Source organism: Sus scrofa, chromosome 16, assembly GCF_000003025.6.
Source record: "Sus scrofa isolate TJ Tabasco breed Duroc chromosome 16, Sscrofa11.1, whole genome shotgun sequence".
Taxonomy (NCBI): Eukaryota; Metazoa; Chordata; class Mammalia; order Artiodactyla; family Suidae; genus Sus; species Sus scrofa.
In genome coordinates, this window is record NC_010458.4 from 71720432 (window position 1) to 71738125 (window position 17694).

The 17694-nt window shown below is 41.5% G+C and overlaps 1 protein-coding gene across 2 annotated transcripts in view; it reads left to right on the top strand.

Moving 5' to 3' along the window:
- The window catches only part of SLC36A3 (solute carrier family 36 member 3), a 43424-nt gene extending 31221 nt beyond the window's left edge, over positions 1 to 12203 (top strand). The window contains exons 5-10 of one of the 2 annotated variants that reach the window (XM_021077076.1): positions 157 to 241; positions 1274 to 1492; positions 4113 to 4211; positions 5127 to 5293; positions 9848 to 10017; positions 10719 to 12199. In XM_021077076.1, coding sequence (XP_020932735.1) covers positions 157 to 241; positions 1274 to 1492; positions 4113 to 4211; positions 5127 to 5293; positions 9848 to 10017; positions 10719 to 10987 — 1009 coding nt within the window. In that variant the 3' untranslated portion in view covers positions 10988 to 12199. Of the gene's footprint in view, positions 1 to 156; positions 242 to 1273; positions 1493 to 4112; positions 4212 to 5126; positions 5294 to 9847; positions 10018 to 10718 lie in introns of both variants that reach the window. The other variant, XM_021077075.1, reaches the window with a different exon arrangement.

The following is a 17694-nucleotide window of genomic DNA, read 5'->3' on the forward strand; positions in this document are numbered from 1 at the left end:
AACTTTCTTTTAATTAAAAAAAGGGGGAAATATTAAAAATAATAACAAAGGAAATAACTTTCTAAAAATAAAAATAAATGCATTTTTATAATATTTTATTTTTATTTTAAAAATAATTCATCTCTCCCTCTGTCTGCCTCTTCTCTTCCTTCTCAGGTACACTGTCAGCTTCTTATTAATCATCACCCAACTGGGCTTCTGCAGTGTTTATTTTATGTTTATGGCAGATAATTTGCAACAGGTAAAGAGGCCTCTTCTGGGCTGAGTAGGGGAAAAGCAGACCTCCTGCTGGCAGGGCTGCACTAGCAAAAGTATAGTGTTCAGATTATGGGAGGAGATGCCTTCATTTCTACTCCCTGATCAGACAAGGGAGTTCTTTCTGTCCTGAGAATCACTCTTTAAAGGGATCATATGGCTGATTAACTTTGCTGTAGTTCTGAAACGAATACAACATTATAAGTCAACTCTACTCAAAAAATTTAAAAACAAAAATAATGAAATAAAAGAATCATACGGAAGCCAAAGCAACATTGGAGGTGTGCAATCAGGATGGGGAGAGAGGCTTGCAATGAGGTCCAATCAGAAATGACTGAGAATTTGGGGGTTAAAAATGTTGGTGAGATTTTCTTTAGATACCTTAGGATTGCCATGTAGACGACGACTAAATTAAGGCAAACAAGTGGCAGCCTTGTCCTCATTGCCCTCCTCACAGGCATAACAAATCAGTCATAGCATTCTTTCTTGGCTTCATGGAACGGAGGGAGCATACTTGTTTCTGGGCGCTCAAATAGCCAGAAATATGACAAGCATTGTAGATGGAATACTCAAGCAGACAGATTTTGCTCAAAATGCAGAGCTTTTTAACTTTCAGGGCTATCTAAAGTCGAAGAAGTTATCCCTGTGTAATCAATCCCTGCTCTCTGGATGTATGAAAGAAAACCATTTATTACGGGAGACGAGATTGGGCTAGATGACAAAAGGACCATCTGGCCTTGAGATTTGATGATTCTAAGGGTTTCTAGTTGTCACAGTCATGGACACTACAGTTTAGAGTTACCAGATTTGACAAATAAAAGTACATGACACCCCGTTAAATTGCAATTTCAGATAAGCAGCACCCATTTTTCTAACTATAAGCGTGTCTTTAAGTAATAGCTGGGACATACTTTTACTAAAAAGTCATGTGTTAGTTATCCAAAATTGAAACGTAACTGGGTGCCCTGTGTGAATGCGGCAACTCTAATTACACTCCTTTCGTTGTGCCCCACGTCAGATGGTGGAAGAAGCCCACGTGACCTCCAACACCTGCCAACCCAGGAAGATCCTGGTGCTGACCCCCATCCTGGACATTCGCTTCTACATGCTGATAATCCTGCCCTTCCTGGTCCTGCTGGTGTTTATCCAGAACCTCAGGGTGCTGTCCATCTTCTCGACACTGGCCAACATCACCACCCTGGGGAGCATGGCTCTGATCTTTGAATATATCGTACAGGTCTGTGCCTGAAACTACCTCGCAAGGGGGTCAGTGTCCAGGGCTTCTGAAACCCCTGGGGAGGGTCGCTGTTATTATGAGCACCTTGAAAGTGAGGAAGGTGAGCAGTCCCTACCAAAGTGACTCTGAACACTTCTGCCCCACAACCTGTAAAAGCTAGCTGTCATGCTTATCATCATTATGATGGTGCTGGACAGCAGTGGGTCATTCAAGAACAGTTGTTGATAGCTTCTGTGATCCAGGCATTGTGCCAAGGGCAGGAGATTCAGTGATAAGTAAAACTGATGGGGTGTTTGCTCTCATGGAGCTTACAATCACTTGGGGAGATAAACTTCAATCAAATAAGCAACCCCGATTGGAACAATAATAGGTTAACAAAGGATACGTGGATGATAAAGGGATTTGATTTACTTTGTGCCAAGTTCTTTAAGTAAATTACCTCATTTAATCTTCACAATGAGGTTTTTTTTTTGTTTTGTTTTTTTTCTTTTTAGGGCTGCACCTGCAGCATGTGGAGGTTCCCAGGCTAAGGGTCAAATTGGAGCTATAGCTGCTGGCCTACACCACAGCCACAGAAACACAGGATCTGAGCCACGTCTGCGACCTACACCATAGCTTATGGCAATGCCGAATCCTTAACCCAATGAGTGAGGCCAGGGATTGAACCCACAACCTCATAGTTTCTAGTCGGATTCGTTTCCACTGCGCCATGACGGGAACTCCCACAATGATGCTATTTTGGAAGTAGTACCCCTTTATCCTCAGTTCACAAACAAGGAGACTGATAGAAATTTTTCCACTAATTACAGACATTTTGCCTCCCAAGCCCATGCTGCGCTATCATTACAGGCCCTGAAATTCCACCATTATAGTTTCATTTTTTGAAAGTCTGCACTGGTATTAGTTTCCTGCTGATGCTGTGACAAATTACCACACATCTGGTGCCTTAACACAAAATTATCTTAGAGTTCTGGAGATCTCACCAGGCTAAAATCAGCAGGGCTGCACTTCTTTCCAAAGGCTTGTAGGAAGAATCAATTTCTCTGCCTTTTCCAGCTTCTAGAAGCTGCCTCCATACCTTAGCTCATGGCACACTTCCCCCTTCAAAGCCAGCAACGTCAGGCTGAGGCTTTCTCACGCAGCCATCTCTCTGGTTCTCTCTGGTTCTCTCTTCTGATTCTCTCTCCCACTTTTAAAGATCCTTGTGATTATATTGGAGCTGCCCAGATAATCCAAGATAATCTCCTTAATTTAAAATTAGCTGATTAGCATCCTTAATTCAGTCGGAAAACTTAATTTTCCCTTGCCCTGTAATGTAACATATGTGAGATGCCAGGGATTAGGATATAGATATTATTCTGCCCACAGGAGTCTCTTAAATGATCATTCTTTCTTGATCTATGAAAGCTACTGTATCAGCCAGGAGACTTCATGGCTCAGAGAGAAGTGATGGGAAATGTATGTTAGAGAAACTGAAAAACAGAAGACCTGAATTCTTACCTGGACTGTGCCACTCACAGAGTAGCCTTGGGCAATTCCCTTCTCCTCACTGGGTCTCACTTTTTTCATCTGTAAGGATGTGGTAAATACATACAATGTATTTCTTAGTAAGAAATGAAATTCTGACACCTGCTATAACATGGATAAAACTTGAAGACATTATTAGTGAAATAAGCCAGTCAGAAAAGGACAATTTCACTCGTATGAGGTACTAGAATCATGACATTCATACAGACAGAAAGCCAAATAGGGGGTCATGAGGGGCTGGGAAATAGGGAGTTATTGATTTTTTTGTTTTGGTTTTTTTTTTTTTTTTCTTTTTGTCTTTCTTAGGTTCACACCCGCAGCATATGGAGGTTCCCAGGCTAGGAGTCTAATTGGAGGTGTAGCTGCCAGCCTACGCTACAGCCACAGCAACACCAAATCCTAACCCACTGATCAAGGCCAGGGATCAAACTCGCAACTTCATGGTTCCTAATCAGATTCCTTAACCCCTGAGCCACGACAGGAACTCCGAGTTGTTGTTTAATGGGTGCAGAGTTTCAGTGGAGATGACGATAAAGTTCTGGTGATAGAATGCGGTGATACGGAGTTCCTGCCGTGGCTCAGGGGTTAACGAATCCAACTAGCATCCATGAGGATGCGGGTCCTATCCCTAGCCTTGCTCAGTGGGTTAAGGATCTGGCATTGCCGTGAGTTGTTGTGTAGATCACAGATGCAGCTCAGATCCCACATTGCTGTGGCTGTGGTGTAGGCAAGCTGCTACAGTTCTGTTGGACCCCTAGCCTGGGAACCTACATATGCCGCAGGTGTGGCCCTGAAAAGACAAAAGAAAAAAAAAAAAAGAGAGTGCTGTGATGGTTGTATGACAGTATGGATGTCTTTAATGCCACTGAATTGTACACTTAAAATGTTTAAAATGGTAAACTTTGTGCTAAGTGTATTTTAACACAATAAAAATAAGCAACTTTTTTGAAAGATGAGAAAGCTGACATAGCTGTAGGTATCTCATGGATGCTTCTAACGCTGTCTCTTTTGATGTCGGTGAGCCCAGCGCTCTACCAGATTTGCGGTGACTTCTATGCTCAGGCAAAACCAATGTCCTTCTATGTTCTTTCAGGGGATTCCAGATCCCAGGAACCTCCCCTTGATGGCAAGCTGGAAGACCTTCTTGCTCTTCTTCGGCACAGCCATCTTCACATTTGAAGGTGTCGGTATAGTAAGTACAGGGTTTGGTCCCCAGTGCTCTCTAGGGAAGCCAGTCATTGTTCCATGTGTCTAAATATTAGCACTATGAAAAGTGCAGAATACAATCTTCTCCGGGTGGAAGGAAAAGTCAGTACTCAGTCACAGAGCACCACCTGCTCCATACACCACATCATGCCTTGAAGACTGAGAATTTACCATCAGCCCAGATGGAGTCGGGGTGGCAGGGGGCAGCTTTGGTAGAAGCAATGTTGTGTAGCTATGTTGTGAGCCACAGGGGAAGTCCAGGAATGGGGCCCTTTTGACTGTAGAAAATGGAGAGGGGAGTTCCCTGGTGGCCTAGTGGTTAAGGATCCAGTGTTGTCACTTCTGTGGCTTGGGTTTGATCCTTGGCCCAGGGATTTCCACATGCTGCAGTGTGACTAAAATAAGAAAAAAAAGAATGGAGTTCCCGTCATGGCACAGTGGTTAACAAATCTGACTAGGAACCTTGAGGTTGCGGGTTCAATCCCTGGCCTTGCTCAGTGGGTTAAGGATCCGGCGTCGCCATGAGCTGCGGTGTGGGTCACAGACGTGGCTCGGATCCCGAGTTGCTGTGGCTCTGGTGTAGGCTGGTGGTTACAGCTCCGACTGGACCCCTAGCCTGGGAACCTCCATATGCTTCGGGAGTGGCTCAAGAAAAGGCAAAAAGATGAAAGAGAGAGAGAGGGAAAGAAAGAAAAGGAAGGAAGGAAGGAAGGAAGGAAGAGGGAGAGAGAGAGAGAAAGAGAGAAAGAAAGAAAAGAAAAGAAAAGAAGATGTGGGAGGAAATGAAAGGGGATGTGGCCCCTTCCTGACCTTAGGCCACCTGGAGAAGGATGTCTGTGCTTGTGGGGGAACCTGTTACCTCTCTTTTTACCTTTTCTTTCTCAACCTCCTTTCACCTCAGGTTCTGTCTCTCAAAAACCAGATGAAGCATCCACAGCAGTTTTCTTTTGTTCTGTACTTGGGGATGTCTCTTGTCATCGTCCTCTACATCTGCCTGGGGACACTGGGCTACATGAAGTTTGGATCGAACACCCAGGCCAGCATCACCCTCAATTTGCCCAATTGCTGGTACGTCTCTGCCCATCTCAGGGAGGAGGATGGGGAGGGGAGTCACAGGATCTGAGAATGCGGCATCCTTGAGTTATTACCAATGAATATTAACTCCTAATAGTGGTATTATAATAATAGGTATGTTTGCTCTTCCAGCCATTGTGTATTATCTCATATAATTCTCACAACAACCCTGTGGGTTATCATTATTATTATCTACTCCACTGAATAGATGAGGAGGTTGTTATGTGGGGAGGGGGTAAGTAACTTTCCTAGCTCGCCTTGTTAGTGAGAAGTTGAAACTCGAAACTGTATCTTTCTGACTCTGTGGTTCAAAGGCTCTCAAACAGGAATGATCCAGGGGTGTTTGGGAAACAGAAAAGCAACAATAAAAAGTATCAGTCCAAAGTAGTAGTTGAGGGTCCTGCGAATGGACCACTGCTCGGATCCCTACTTCCAGAAATGAACCTAGGCTGCCACTGTTATGTCCCAGTTGGAACTTGGACTGGAGTTCTTGCGTTCAATCATTGATTCATTTACTCATTTCTTCATTCATCCAGGAAACATTTTGAGTACTGGCACACAACATTCATCCAGTATTAGTTACCATCATGATTCTGGCAGTACTGGGTGCAGAATGACTCAGTCAGCAAAACCAAGTGTTTAAGGGCACAGGTTCTACACCTGAGCAATGGGATTTGATCCTGGTTCTTATGTGACCTTGGACAAGCTACCTAATTTTGGAGACCCCATTTCCATCCTCTATAAAATAAGGATAATACTCTTGCCTATTTGTATCAGTCAGGACAGGTTATGCTCTCGGAACAAACACCTCCAAAATCTCAATGGCTGAGCGCACACACATGCTTAATTCTTTACTCATGCTACGTGTCCACTATGGGATGGCTGGGGCTCAGCTCAGCACCATCCCACTCCAAGGCTGATGGAACAGCTGCTCCCTGAAATGCTGGTGGTTGCCATGGCCAAGAGCACATTGAATCATGCCCTTTACCACGAAGCTGCTGACACTTCGCTAGGAAGTGACGTATGTGTCTTCCGCTCACACTTCATTAGTCAAAGTAAGTTGCATGGCCATGCTTCACTCCAAGGGACAGGGCAGTGAAATTGTGCCACATGTCCAGAAGACCAGAAAGTATTTGGTGAGCAGCACAAATGACTGCTACATCCTCTCAGGAAGTGATTGTGAGGATGAATTGGCTAATACGTAAAATGCTTAGAAAAGGGTCTGGCACGAAATACGTGTTCATCGAGCGTTAACTGTTATCATTGTAATGTCTTCCCCTACAACCTTGGTCTTTTTGAAGTGGATAGGATGATGGACATTCGTTTCCTACAAGACCACATCTGTAAAATGACAAAAATATCACCAGTCCCATCCACTCCCTGCTTTGTGGTAATAACTAGATGAGATAATGAACATGGAATTTCTATGCAGTTGTGGCTTATTTTACAGCAGTTGGGTATCAGCCTAATATGCTGGTCTTATTCTGGGCAATTCAGGCTGCCAGTAGCCTCCTTGGGTAGGGCACTTCTGGAGCATCAGCTGGAAAAAAAGCACACATCAGATGCTGAAAGGACTTCAGACCCTCTCTGAACCTGCCTAGTGATCAGATTCTCCAAAAGAGCCTTAAAGAAGGAATAAACAAATATCCCTGCCCAATGAGAAAAACACCAACAACCCAAGAAGAAATGGGCATGAGAAAAAGTTCACAGGAAAATATTTGAAAAGATGCTTTGTCTCCTTAATAATAATAGAAATGCCAGTTTTAATAAAACACAATGGCACAGACCAGCATGTGTTCACGCACTGGGATCTTGCAAGAATATAGGGAGGCAAGCATTCCGGTAGGCTAGGTGATATGCCAAGAGTTATCAAAATTTTAACTTCTTTTTATTGAAGTACTACTGATGTACAATGTTATATGTTTCAGGTATAAAACATAGTGGTTCACAATTTTTAAAGGTTGTATTCCATTTATAATTATTATAAAATATTGCCTGTATTGTGTTGTACAATATATCCTTATATTGTACATAGTAGGTTGCATGTCTTAATCCCCTACCTCTATCTTATCTCTCCCTCATTCCCTCTCCTCTCTGGTAACCACTATTTTGTTCTTTTTTTGTTATTATTATTCTATGAATTTATCACACCTGTAGTTGTACAATTATCACAATCCAATTTCACAGGATTTCCATCCCACAACCCACACATCCTCCCACCCCCAAAACTGTCTCCTCTGGAGACCATGAGTTTTTCAAAGTCTGTGAGTCAGCATCTGTTCTGCCAAGTTCAGTCTGTCCTTTTTTCAGATTCCACATGTGAGTGAAAGCATTTGATGTTAGTGTCTCATTGTATGGCTGACTTCACTTAGCATGATAATTTCTAGGTCCATCCATGTTGCAAAAAATGCTGGTACTTCATTTCTTTCAGTGGCTGAGTAATATTCCATTGTGTATATGTACCACACCTTCTTGATCCACTCCTCTGTCGATGGACATTTAGGCTGTTTCCATGTCTTGGCTATTGCAAATAAAGCTGCAATGAACACTGGAGTACATGTGTCTTTTTGAGTCCTGGTTTTCTCTGGGTAGATGCCCAGGAGTGAGATTGCTGGATCAAATGGTAGTTCTATTTTCAGTTTTCTGAGGAATCTCCATACTGCTTTCCACAGTGGTTGCACCAATTTACAATCCCACCAGCAGTGTACTAGGGTTCCTTTTACACTCTCTCCAGCACTTATTGTTTATAGACTTTTGGATGATGGGCATTCTGGCTGGTGTAAGGTGGTACCTCAGAGTGGTCTTGATTTGCATCTCTCTAATAATGAATGATGTTGAACATCTTTTCATGTGTTTCTTAGCCATCTCTATGTCTTCTTTGGAGAACTGTCTGTTTAGATCTTCTGCCCATTTTGTGATAGGCTTGTTTGTTTTTTTGGTATGGAGCTGCAGAAAGTGTTTATAAATTTTGGAGATGAATCCCTTGTCAGTCGATTCATTTGCAAAGATTTTCTCCCATTCTGTGGGTTGTCTTTTCGTTTTGTTTAGGGTTTCCTTTGCTGTGCAGAAAATTTTAAGTTTGATTAGGTCACTACTTTGTTCTTTTCATATGGGGATATACTTCCTTTTTTATTACATTCACTAGTTTATTTTTTAGATTCCACATATAAGCGATATCATATAGTATTTGTCTTACTCTATCTGATATATTTCATTTAGCCCAATACCTTCCAAGTCCATCAATATTGTTACAAATGGCGATTTTTAATTTTTATGGCTGAATAGTATTCTATTATGTACATAATGGAATATATATTGATACGTACATATAGATCACATCTTCTTTATCCATTCATCTATTGATGGACCCTTAGATTGCTTCCATGTCTTGGCAATTGTAAACAATGCTGCAATGAACATTGGAGTGCATGTATCTTTTCAAATTAGTGTTCTCATGTTTTTTTCAGATATGTACCTAGCAGTAAAATTGGTGGTTCTGTTTTTGTTTTTTGAGAAACCTCCTCCATACTGTTTTATATAATGGCTATACCAATTTACATTCCCACCAAAAGTGTACAAGGGTTCCCTTTTCCAAGAGTTTTCAGAAGGTTAAATCACATGTATTTTTACCTAGCATTTTTACTTCTGGGGTTGTATAGTATGTGCACATGGATATGTAGATACAAGGATATCCTTTGCAGCACTGTTTACTGGTAAAAGACTGGGAATAATCTAAATATCCATGCACTGGGGACTGGTTGAAAAATTACAGTATATCCATGCAGTTAGGATACCAAACTGCTATTAAATAGAAGAGCCAGATCTGTATGTACTAATGGGGAACAAAATCTGGGAATGCTTAGTGAACAAAAACGTAGCTCAGCAGTGTGTAGAGGTTGCTACTGTGTGTATGTACCTACGTTCTGTATGAGTTTGTACCTACTCTATTTCTATTCAAGAAAACTGTCTGTAAAGGGAGGAACTGGCCATCAAAAGTTGGGTGGAGTCATGGTATGACTTTTGTACTATGAATTTTACTCTTTAAAAAAGTAAAGGAGGAGATCCCATTGTGGTGCAGCAGAAACAAATCCGACCAGGAACCATGAGGTTGCTGGTTCGACCCCTGGCCTTGCTCCGTGGGTTAAGGATGTGGTATTGCCATGAGCTGTGGTGTAGGTCACAGATGTGGCTCAAATCCTGCATTGCTGTTGCTGTGGCGAAGGCTGACAGTTGTGGATCTGATCTGACCCATAGCCTGGGAACCTCCATATGCCGAGAGTGCAGCCCTAAAATAGCAATCAATCAATCAATCAAGGAAAATAAAAGGCAGAGATTCCTGAGGCCCAGGCCTATTGAATCAGAATCTCTAGGAATGTGCACTTTTCATAAGCTTCCCAGGTGGCTCAGATGGCGGATCAGGCTAAATCAGTGGAAGTTAGGCAGTTCTATAACTCAGTGACAAGTACCAGCTTCCGAGCAGTGGGCGAGGCCTGCACGGCCCTGCCCAGGAGCCACATCAAGTTGTGTGTATTATCGCTCTCTCTGCAGGCTGTACCAGTCGGTCAAGCTGATGTACTCCATCGGCATCTTCTTCACCTACGCCCTCCAGTTCCACGTCCCGGCCGAGATCATCATCCCCATCGTCATCTCCCAGGTGTCAGAGAGCTGGGCGCTGTTTGCAGACCTGTCCGTCCGCACAGCCTTGGTCTGTCTGACCTGTGAGTAGGATGAAAGTGTCTCTACTTCACTGTCGTTGGCCTCGCCACCAGCCAAGCAAGCTAGTTCACCTCCCCTGATCCTCAACTTTCCACTGAAAAATGGGCTTAACAGCACAGTTGGCGTAGTAAATACTCTACTGTCTACACATAGCAAGTACAACATTGGCTGGCATATGGGCAGAAGAAGTATCATTTATTCAATCCTACATGCTTCCTGTTTGCCAGGCACAGTACTGACATTATCTAATATTCATAATAGCCTAGCTGTGTTAAATTACCAGTTGAAGAAATTGTGACCCAGGAAATCAAGTAACATGTTCAAATCATATACCAAGTAAGTAACAGAGCTGGGAATTGAATGCAAGTTGCGTGGCACAAAAGTCTGTGTTTTCACTGTGCCCTATTCCTTCCTATCAGAAATTAAGGACAAGTCCCCTATCATGAATTGGTGTTTAACTGTAGAGAAAAACCCCAAAGACATAAAACGTTAAAGGAGAGCACGTATATTGGCAGTTACAAGAGGGGTGGGAGTCCAGAGCCACAGTGCCTGACCTGCTGCTCCAGGTCACAGCAGGCACCTTTCCCACTGCTCCAAGTGGCCTGTCAGGCATGGAATGATAAGGCTCCAGAGAAATGGCTTGTTTCTGGGCTCCCTTCTTGCAGGAACATTCAGCGGTTCTAAGTTTCTTCCCCCCTTGCAGGTGTCTCAGCCATCCTCATCCCCCGCCTGGACCTGGTCATCTCCCTGGTGGGCTCCGTGAGCAGCAGCGCCCTGGCCCTCATCATCCCGCCCCTCCTGGAGCTCATCACCTTTTACCCTGAAGACATGAGCTGCGTCACCATTGCAAAGGACATCATGATCAGCATGCTGGGCCTTTTGGGGTGTGTATTTGGAACATACCAAGCCCTCTATGAGTTGATCCAACCCGTCAGCCATTCCATAGCAAACTCCACAGGTGTCTATGCATAATTGTCTATTTTTATGATAAGAGTTCTTCCTTACTCCCATCCCCCATATGACTCCTATTGTGGATGTTATATACATTCATCAAACCTCAACATCTCTCTGTGAATTAGTGGCTTCTTTATCTTTCTGAGAGAAATGTCGATGACACAAGTCAGGGCTGATATCTCTCTTCTGGTTTGGGGATTTCTCTGGAGGCCTTTTGTACCTCTGCACCAAAACCACATTCAGCCATTCATTTTATCAGCCTCATTTAACAGGAAGAAGGATGCCTTTTGCCCATGATATCCCTGAAAACAAAGATCAAGCATGAATATAAGTACAAAAGTAGCTGTCTTCTCTGTTCTGCAGTAACTGCCCTGAAAGCACTGGGTTTAGAAAAGTACATAGTGGGGGAAGAGGAATTTCTGTTTAGTTACAGGCCTAAGTGGGAAAGTCACAGAACAAAAATGGAACTTAGCAGTAATTTCGTCTAACATTGCCTCTGCCACTGATTTCCTGTGGGACCTTGAGCAAGTTTCTCCCCATCTCCATCTCACTCTCCCATTCTGTGAAATAAAGGATTGGACTAACTGGCTCTTAAGGATTTTTCCAGCTTTGACATTCTCAAACCCCAACAATTAGAAAACAACTTAATTTTTTTTAATGGGCAAAAGATATGAATGTACTCATCACCAAAGAAAATATATGGATGGTAAGTAAGCATAGGAAGAGATGTCCAACATCATTAGTAATTAGGGAAATTCAAATTAAAACCATGATAAGATGCTACTGTATACCTTTTAGAATGACAACAATTTTAAAGAGCGACCCTACTGGTATTTGCAAGGATATGGAGGAACTGGAATGCCCGTATTCTGCTGTTGTGGATGAAAATGGTGCAACCACTTTGATAAACAGTCTGATAGTTCCTTAATTCCACACACACCTACCATATGATCCAACTCTTCTACCTTAAGATATTTATCTGAAAGAAAAGGAATTTTATACCTATAAAAAGACATGTATACACATGCTTATAATAACTTAATTTGGAATAGCAAAAAGTGGGGAAAATCCCAAATGTCCATCAACAGGTGAGTGGATAAACAGACTATGGTATATCCAAGCGGTGGAATACCATTCAGCAATTAATAGGAACAAACCATTGATGCACACAGTAACATGGATGAGGAGTTCCCCTTGCAGCTCAGCAGTAACGAATCCACATCCATGAGGATGTGGGTTCGGTCCCTGGCCTTGTTCAGTGAGTTGAGGATCTGGCATTGCCATGAGCTGTGGTGTAGGTTACAGACACAGCTCAGATCCCACGTTGCTTTGGCTGTGGTGTAGACCAGTAGCTACAGCTCCATTTTGACCCCTAGCCTGGGATCTTGCATATGCCACAGGTATGGCCCTAAAAAAAGCAAAAAAAAAAAAAAAATTTACATGGACGAATCTTAAAATATATAGAGTGACAGAATCCAGATTTTAAAAAGACTACCAGGTACAAATTGTATTATTCTAGTCATATAAAAGTTTAGAAAATGCAACCTAATCTATAGGGGACAAAAAAAAATGTGGTTGCTTGAAGGTGAGAAGGAGGTATTACAAAGGGGCATGAGGAGGCTTCAGAACTGATGGGTAATATGTTCATTATGTCAGTTGTGAGAATGGTTTCCTAGGTGTTAAATTGTACACTTTAAATATGTGCAGTTTTATTATATATCAGTTCTAACTCAGAGCTGTTAAAAAGAGAATATGAAGCATGATGCCATTTTTGTTCTTTTTTTAAAAAGCAGTCATATACATATAGTCAGTTTTGAAGGATATACACAACTGTTAAAAGAATTTTCTCTAAATGGGTTGAATTATGAGTGAAAAAAATATTTTTAATTTTATGGCCACGCCCATGGCATATGGAAATTCCCAGGCCAGGAACTGAATATGAACAGCAGCTGCAACCTACACAGCAATGCAGAATCCCTTTAACCCATTGCTCTGGGCCAGTATCGCAGCAACCTGGTCCACTACAGTTAGATTCTTAAACCACTGCGCCATAGCAGGAACTCCATATTATAGTATTTTTTTTGACAATAATATATTGATTTTATGACCAAAGAAAACTAATATAATGGGAAACTTTAATGATTTGTTTTACTCTAATAGAAACACCACTCTTTGAAAACATCAAACTGTAATACCCATACAGGAAAGTATACAAGAGCATAAATCTATAGCATATTGAGTGTTTATAGGTAAAATCACTTTTCAACCCCAGCTTCTATTTGATGATTAGTTCTATGGCCTAAATAAGAAGAATCCCAGCTGGGGTTAGCAAAGTTATCATCCTGCAGTGCATCTTTTTTTCCAGTGAATACAGTTTATTTACATATGCTTTTTAAATTTTTATTCTTATTTTATATTGGAGTATAGTTTATAATGTGTTAGTTTCAGGTGTACAGCAAAGTGATTCAGTTATACATATATCTGTTCTTTTTCAGCATCTTTTCCCATATAGGTTATTGCAGAATATTGAATAGAGTTCCCTATGCTTTAAAGTAGGTCCCTGTTAGTTATCTATTTTATACATAGTAATATATATATATATATAAATATAAATCCCAAACTCTTGATTTATCCCTTCCCCTTCCCTTTTGGTAATTGTAAGTTTGTTTTTGAAGTCTGTGAGTCTGTTTTTGCTTTGTAAATAAGTTCATTTGTAACATTTTTTTAGATTCCATATATAAATGATAGATGCTATTTGTCTTTGTCTGACTTACTTCACTTAGTATGATAATCTCTAGGTCTACCCATGTTGCTGCAAATGGCATTATTTCATTCTTTTTTATGGCTGAGTGATATCTTTATCCATTCCTCTGTCATTGGACATTTATGTGGCTTCCATGTCTTGGTTCTTATAAATAGTGCTGCCATGAATATTGGGGCACGCTGTCATTTCAAATTATGGTTTTCTCCAGATATGTGCCCAGGAATGAGATTGCTAGGTCATATGGTAGTTCTATATTTAGTTTTTAAAGAACCTCCATACTGTTCTCCATAGTGGCTATACCGGTTTGCATCCCCAACAACAGAGTTGGATGGTTCCCTTTTCTCCATACCCTCTCCAGCATTTGTTGTTTGTAGAGTTTTTTAGATGACCATTCTGACTGATGTGAGATAATATCTCATTGTGGTTTTGATTTGCACTTCTATAATAATTTAGTGATATTGAGCAGTTTTTCATGTACTTTTTGGCCATCTGTATGTCTTCCTTGGAGCAATATCTATTTAGATCTAATGCCCTTTTTTTTTATTGGGTTGTTTGTGGGGTTTTTGTTGTTTGTCTTCTTTTTTTTTTTTTTTTTTGATAATGAGCTCTTCATATGTTTTGGAGATTAATCTCTTGTTTGTTGCAGTGTTTGCAAAAACTTTCTCCCATTCTGTGGGTTGTCTTTTCATTTTGTTTGTGGTTTCCTTTGCTGTGCAAAGCTTTTACTTTTTTTCTTTCTTTTTTAGGGCCACACCTGTGGCATACGGAGGTTCCCAGGCTAGGGGCAAATTGGAGCTACAGCTGCCAGCCTACGCCAGAGCTACAGCAACACAGGATCCAAGGTGTATCTGCGACCTAAACCACAGATCATGACAACGCTGGATCATTAACCCACTGAGCGAGGCCAGGGATCAAAGCCACAACCTCATGGTTCCTAGTCAGAGTCATTTCCACTGCGCCATGATGGGAACTCCATGTGCAAAGCTTTTAAGTTTAATTAAGTCCTATTGGTTTATTATTGGTTTTATTTTCATCACTCCAGGAGGTGGATCTAAAAAGATATTGATACAATTTATATCAAAGAGTGTCTTGGAGTTCCCGTCCTGGTGCAGCAGAAACAAATCCTACTCGAAACCATGAGGTTGAGGGTTTGATCCCTGGCCTCACTCATCAGGTTAAGAATCTGGCATTGTCATGAGCTATGGTATAGGTCACAGATGTGGCTCAGACCCCGAGTTGCTGTGGCTGTGGCGTAGGCTGGCAGCTGCAGCTCCGATTTGACCCCTAGCCTGGGAACCTCTATATGCCGCAGGTGCGGTCCTAAAAAGCCAAAAAAAAAAAAAAAAAGAGTTCTTATGTTTTCCTCCAAGAGTTTTATAGTATACAGCCTTACATTTAGGTATTTAATCCATTTTGAGTTTATTTTTGTGTATGGTATTAGAGAATGTTCTAACTTCATTCTTTTACATGTAGCTGTCCAATTTTCCCAGCATCAATTATTCAAGAGACTGTCTTTTCTCCATCTTATAGTCTTGCTTCCTTTGTCATAGATTAATTGCCCATGGGTACATAAGTTTTATTTCTGGGTTTTCTATTCTGTTCCATTGATCTATATTTCTGGGATTTTTTTGTGTCAGTACCATACTGTTTTGATGACCATAGCTTTGTAGTATAGTCTGAAGTCAGGGCGCCTGATTTCTCCAGCTCCATTTTTCTTTCTCAAGATTTATTTGGATATTTAAGTTCTTTTGTGATTCCATACAAATTTAAAATTTTTTTGTTTTAGTTCTGTGAAAAGTGCCATTAGTAATTTCACAGATACAATGCCTCTTCATTCATTTACCAATGGGCAGATGTTAAGCAATAGCCTCTCAGAGGAGATGTGAAGTAGCTGTGGAATCAGGCAGGAAAGAGATGTGGAGAGTAGCATTTTATCACTACATAAGAAAGCTATGCAAGTCATGAGATGTTTACTCTTTTGGGACAGACCATGAGCCTGGAGGAGGTGAGACTTTAGGGAATATATGGAAGTCTTACTACAGAATATATAACAGTAAATTGCATGTCAGTATTTTATAACTCTGGTGGGAGTCATACACCTTGTTGATTCTAATAAAAGCCATGGATCCTCCTTCTATAAAAGTCACGTATATGCATACATACTAAATTTTGTATGCAATTTTAGGAGCAATCACAAACTCCATGAAACTAATAGACCCTGGGTTGCAAAAGAACCTCTATTAAAAGGAATGCAAGAGTTTCAGCTTCTGGTGACATTGAACAATCTGCAGGTGGTAGATAGCCAACCCTGGTTTGAATGCAGAATGGAACAATATGCAAAATCAGATTAGGGAGGTAAGCTACCAGATGGGGAAGCTCAGATCACCATATGACTGTTACAGAACCCACTTTCTGATTGCAGCCAGCACTCTGAGATCACTGATAGGACCCAAACTGGCCTTTCCAGTTCTAGCAATGTGTGCTGCGTTCTCTGCTGCCATGTGCTGCTTTTGTAAAAACTGGGACCTGGTAGTTGGAATAGAGATATTTGAGAGAATACAGAGGCTATAGGGGGATTTCTGATCCCCAAGACCTTCAGAATCATTTCTCATTGCATTTCTTGACTCCATGAATGTGATCTGTCTTAACATGACTGAAAAGGACTGTGGTTGAGGCATAGAGGGGACTTATATACAAAATCATTTTAAAGAGAGGCTGAATTCAGATCTTCAACAAGCCCATTGAAAAAAGAAAAAGGAGTTATTGTGTGGCTCAGTGGGTTAGGGATCTGACATTGTCACTTCAGCCACTCAGGCTGCTGCTGTGTCGGGGGTTGAATCCCTGGCCTGGGAACTTCTGTATGCAGCACAAGTTCAATCCCCACCCAGTGCAGTGGGTTAAGGATCCAGCATTGCTGCAGCTGTGGCATAAGTTGAAGGTCTGGCTCAGGTTCGATCCCTAGCCTGGGAACTTCCATATGCCATAGGTGAGGCTGAAAAGAAAAAAAAAAAAAAAAGAGAGAATATATTATATGGAGTTCCCCGATAGCCTCATGTTAAGAATCCGGTATTTTCACTGCTGTGGCTTGGGTCACTGCTCTTCTGTGGGTTCGATCCCTAGCCCAGGAACTTCTGCATGCCATGGACACGGCCAATAAAATAAAGTTGGCTACTAAGTGTATACAAGTGAGGCAATGGTTTATAAGCCACTGTGATCCTGGGAATGAAACTGACAGGCAACTCCCTGAAGGATCTACAAGATTTGTTACTAGCAAACAATGTCTAGACTGAGCCTGACACAAACCCACATAGGAGCCCCTCAAAGCAATTACCTGATCTGAGTTCAAAGGTTAAAAAAAAAAAAAAAAAGGTCAGAACTTCTACCTGGCATACTGATGCCACTTAGAGGTGAAACTTCAGTGATATGGCCCTGTTAAGGGAAATTCTTCAGGTGGACTGTAACTTGGGAAGTTGGACTTGCTGGTCAGGGAGGCTCACACATGAACTAAAAGACCCTGTGATCTGGTCCTTTCCCACCTCTCTCGCTTTCTCTTGCACCCTCCAGCCACCCCAGCCTTTGCCCAGTTTCCAAAAAAGCAGCTCCCTCTTGCTGCATGGCCTCTGCATATGCTATTCCCTCTATTTGGCAGTCTTTCCCCCTCTATACCTACTTAATTCCTACTCATTTGCCAGATCTGTTATAAGTTCGTCAGGAAAACCCTCTATGACTTCACCCACTGACTCAGACTCTACAATCCCTGATAAGCCTCTATTTGGTAACACTTCTCATTGGTCATAGAGAAACTTCAACAATATTTTTTTACAATCTTTATTTTGAAAAAACTTTAAAGTGGCAAAAATAATAGTCTCCATGTATCTTTCACCTAGCTTTCACTTATGTTAACATCTTACCCAAACATAGCACAGTGACCAAAACCAAGTAATTAACACTGGTGAAATTC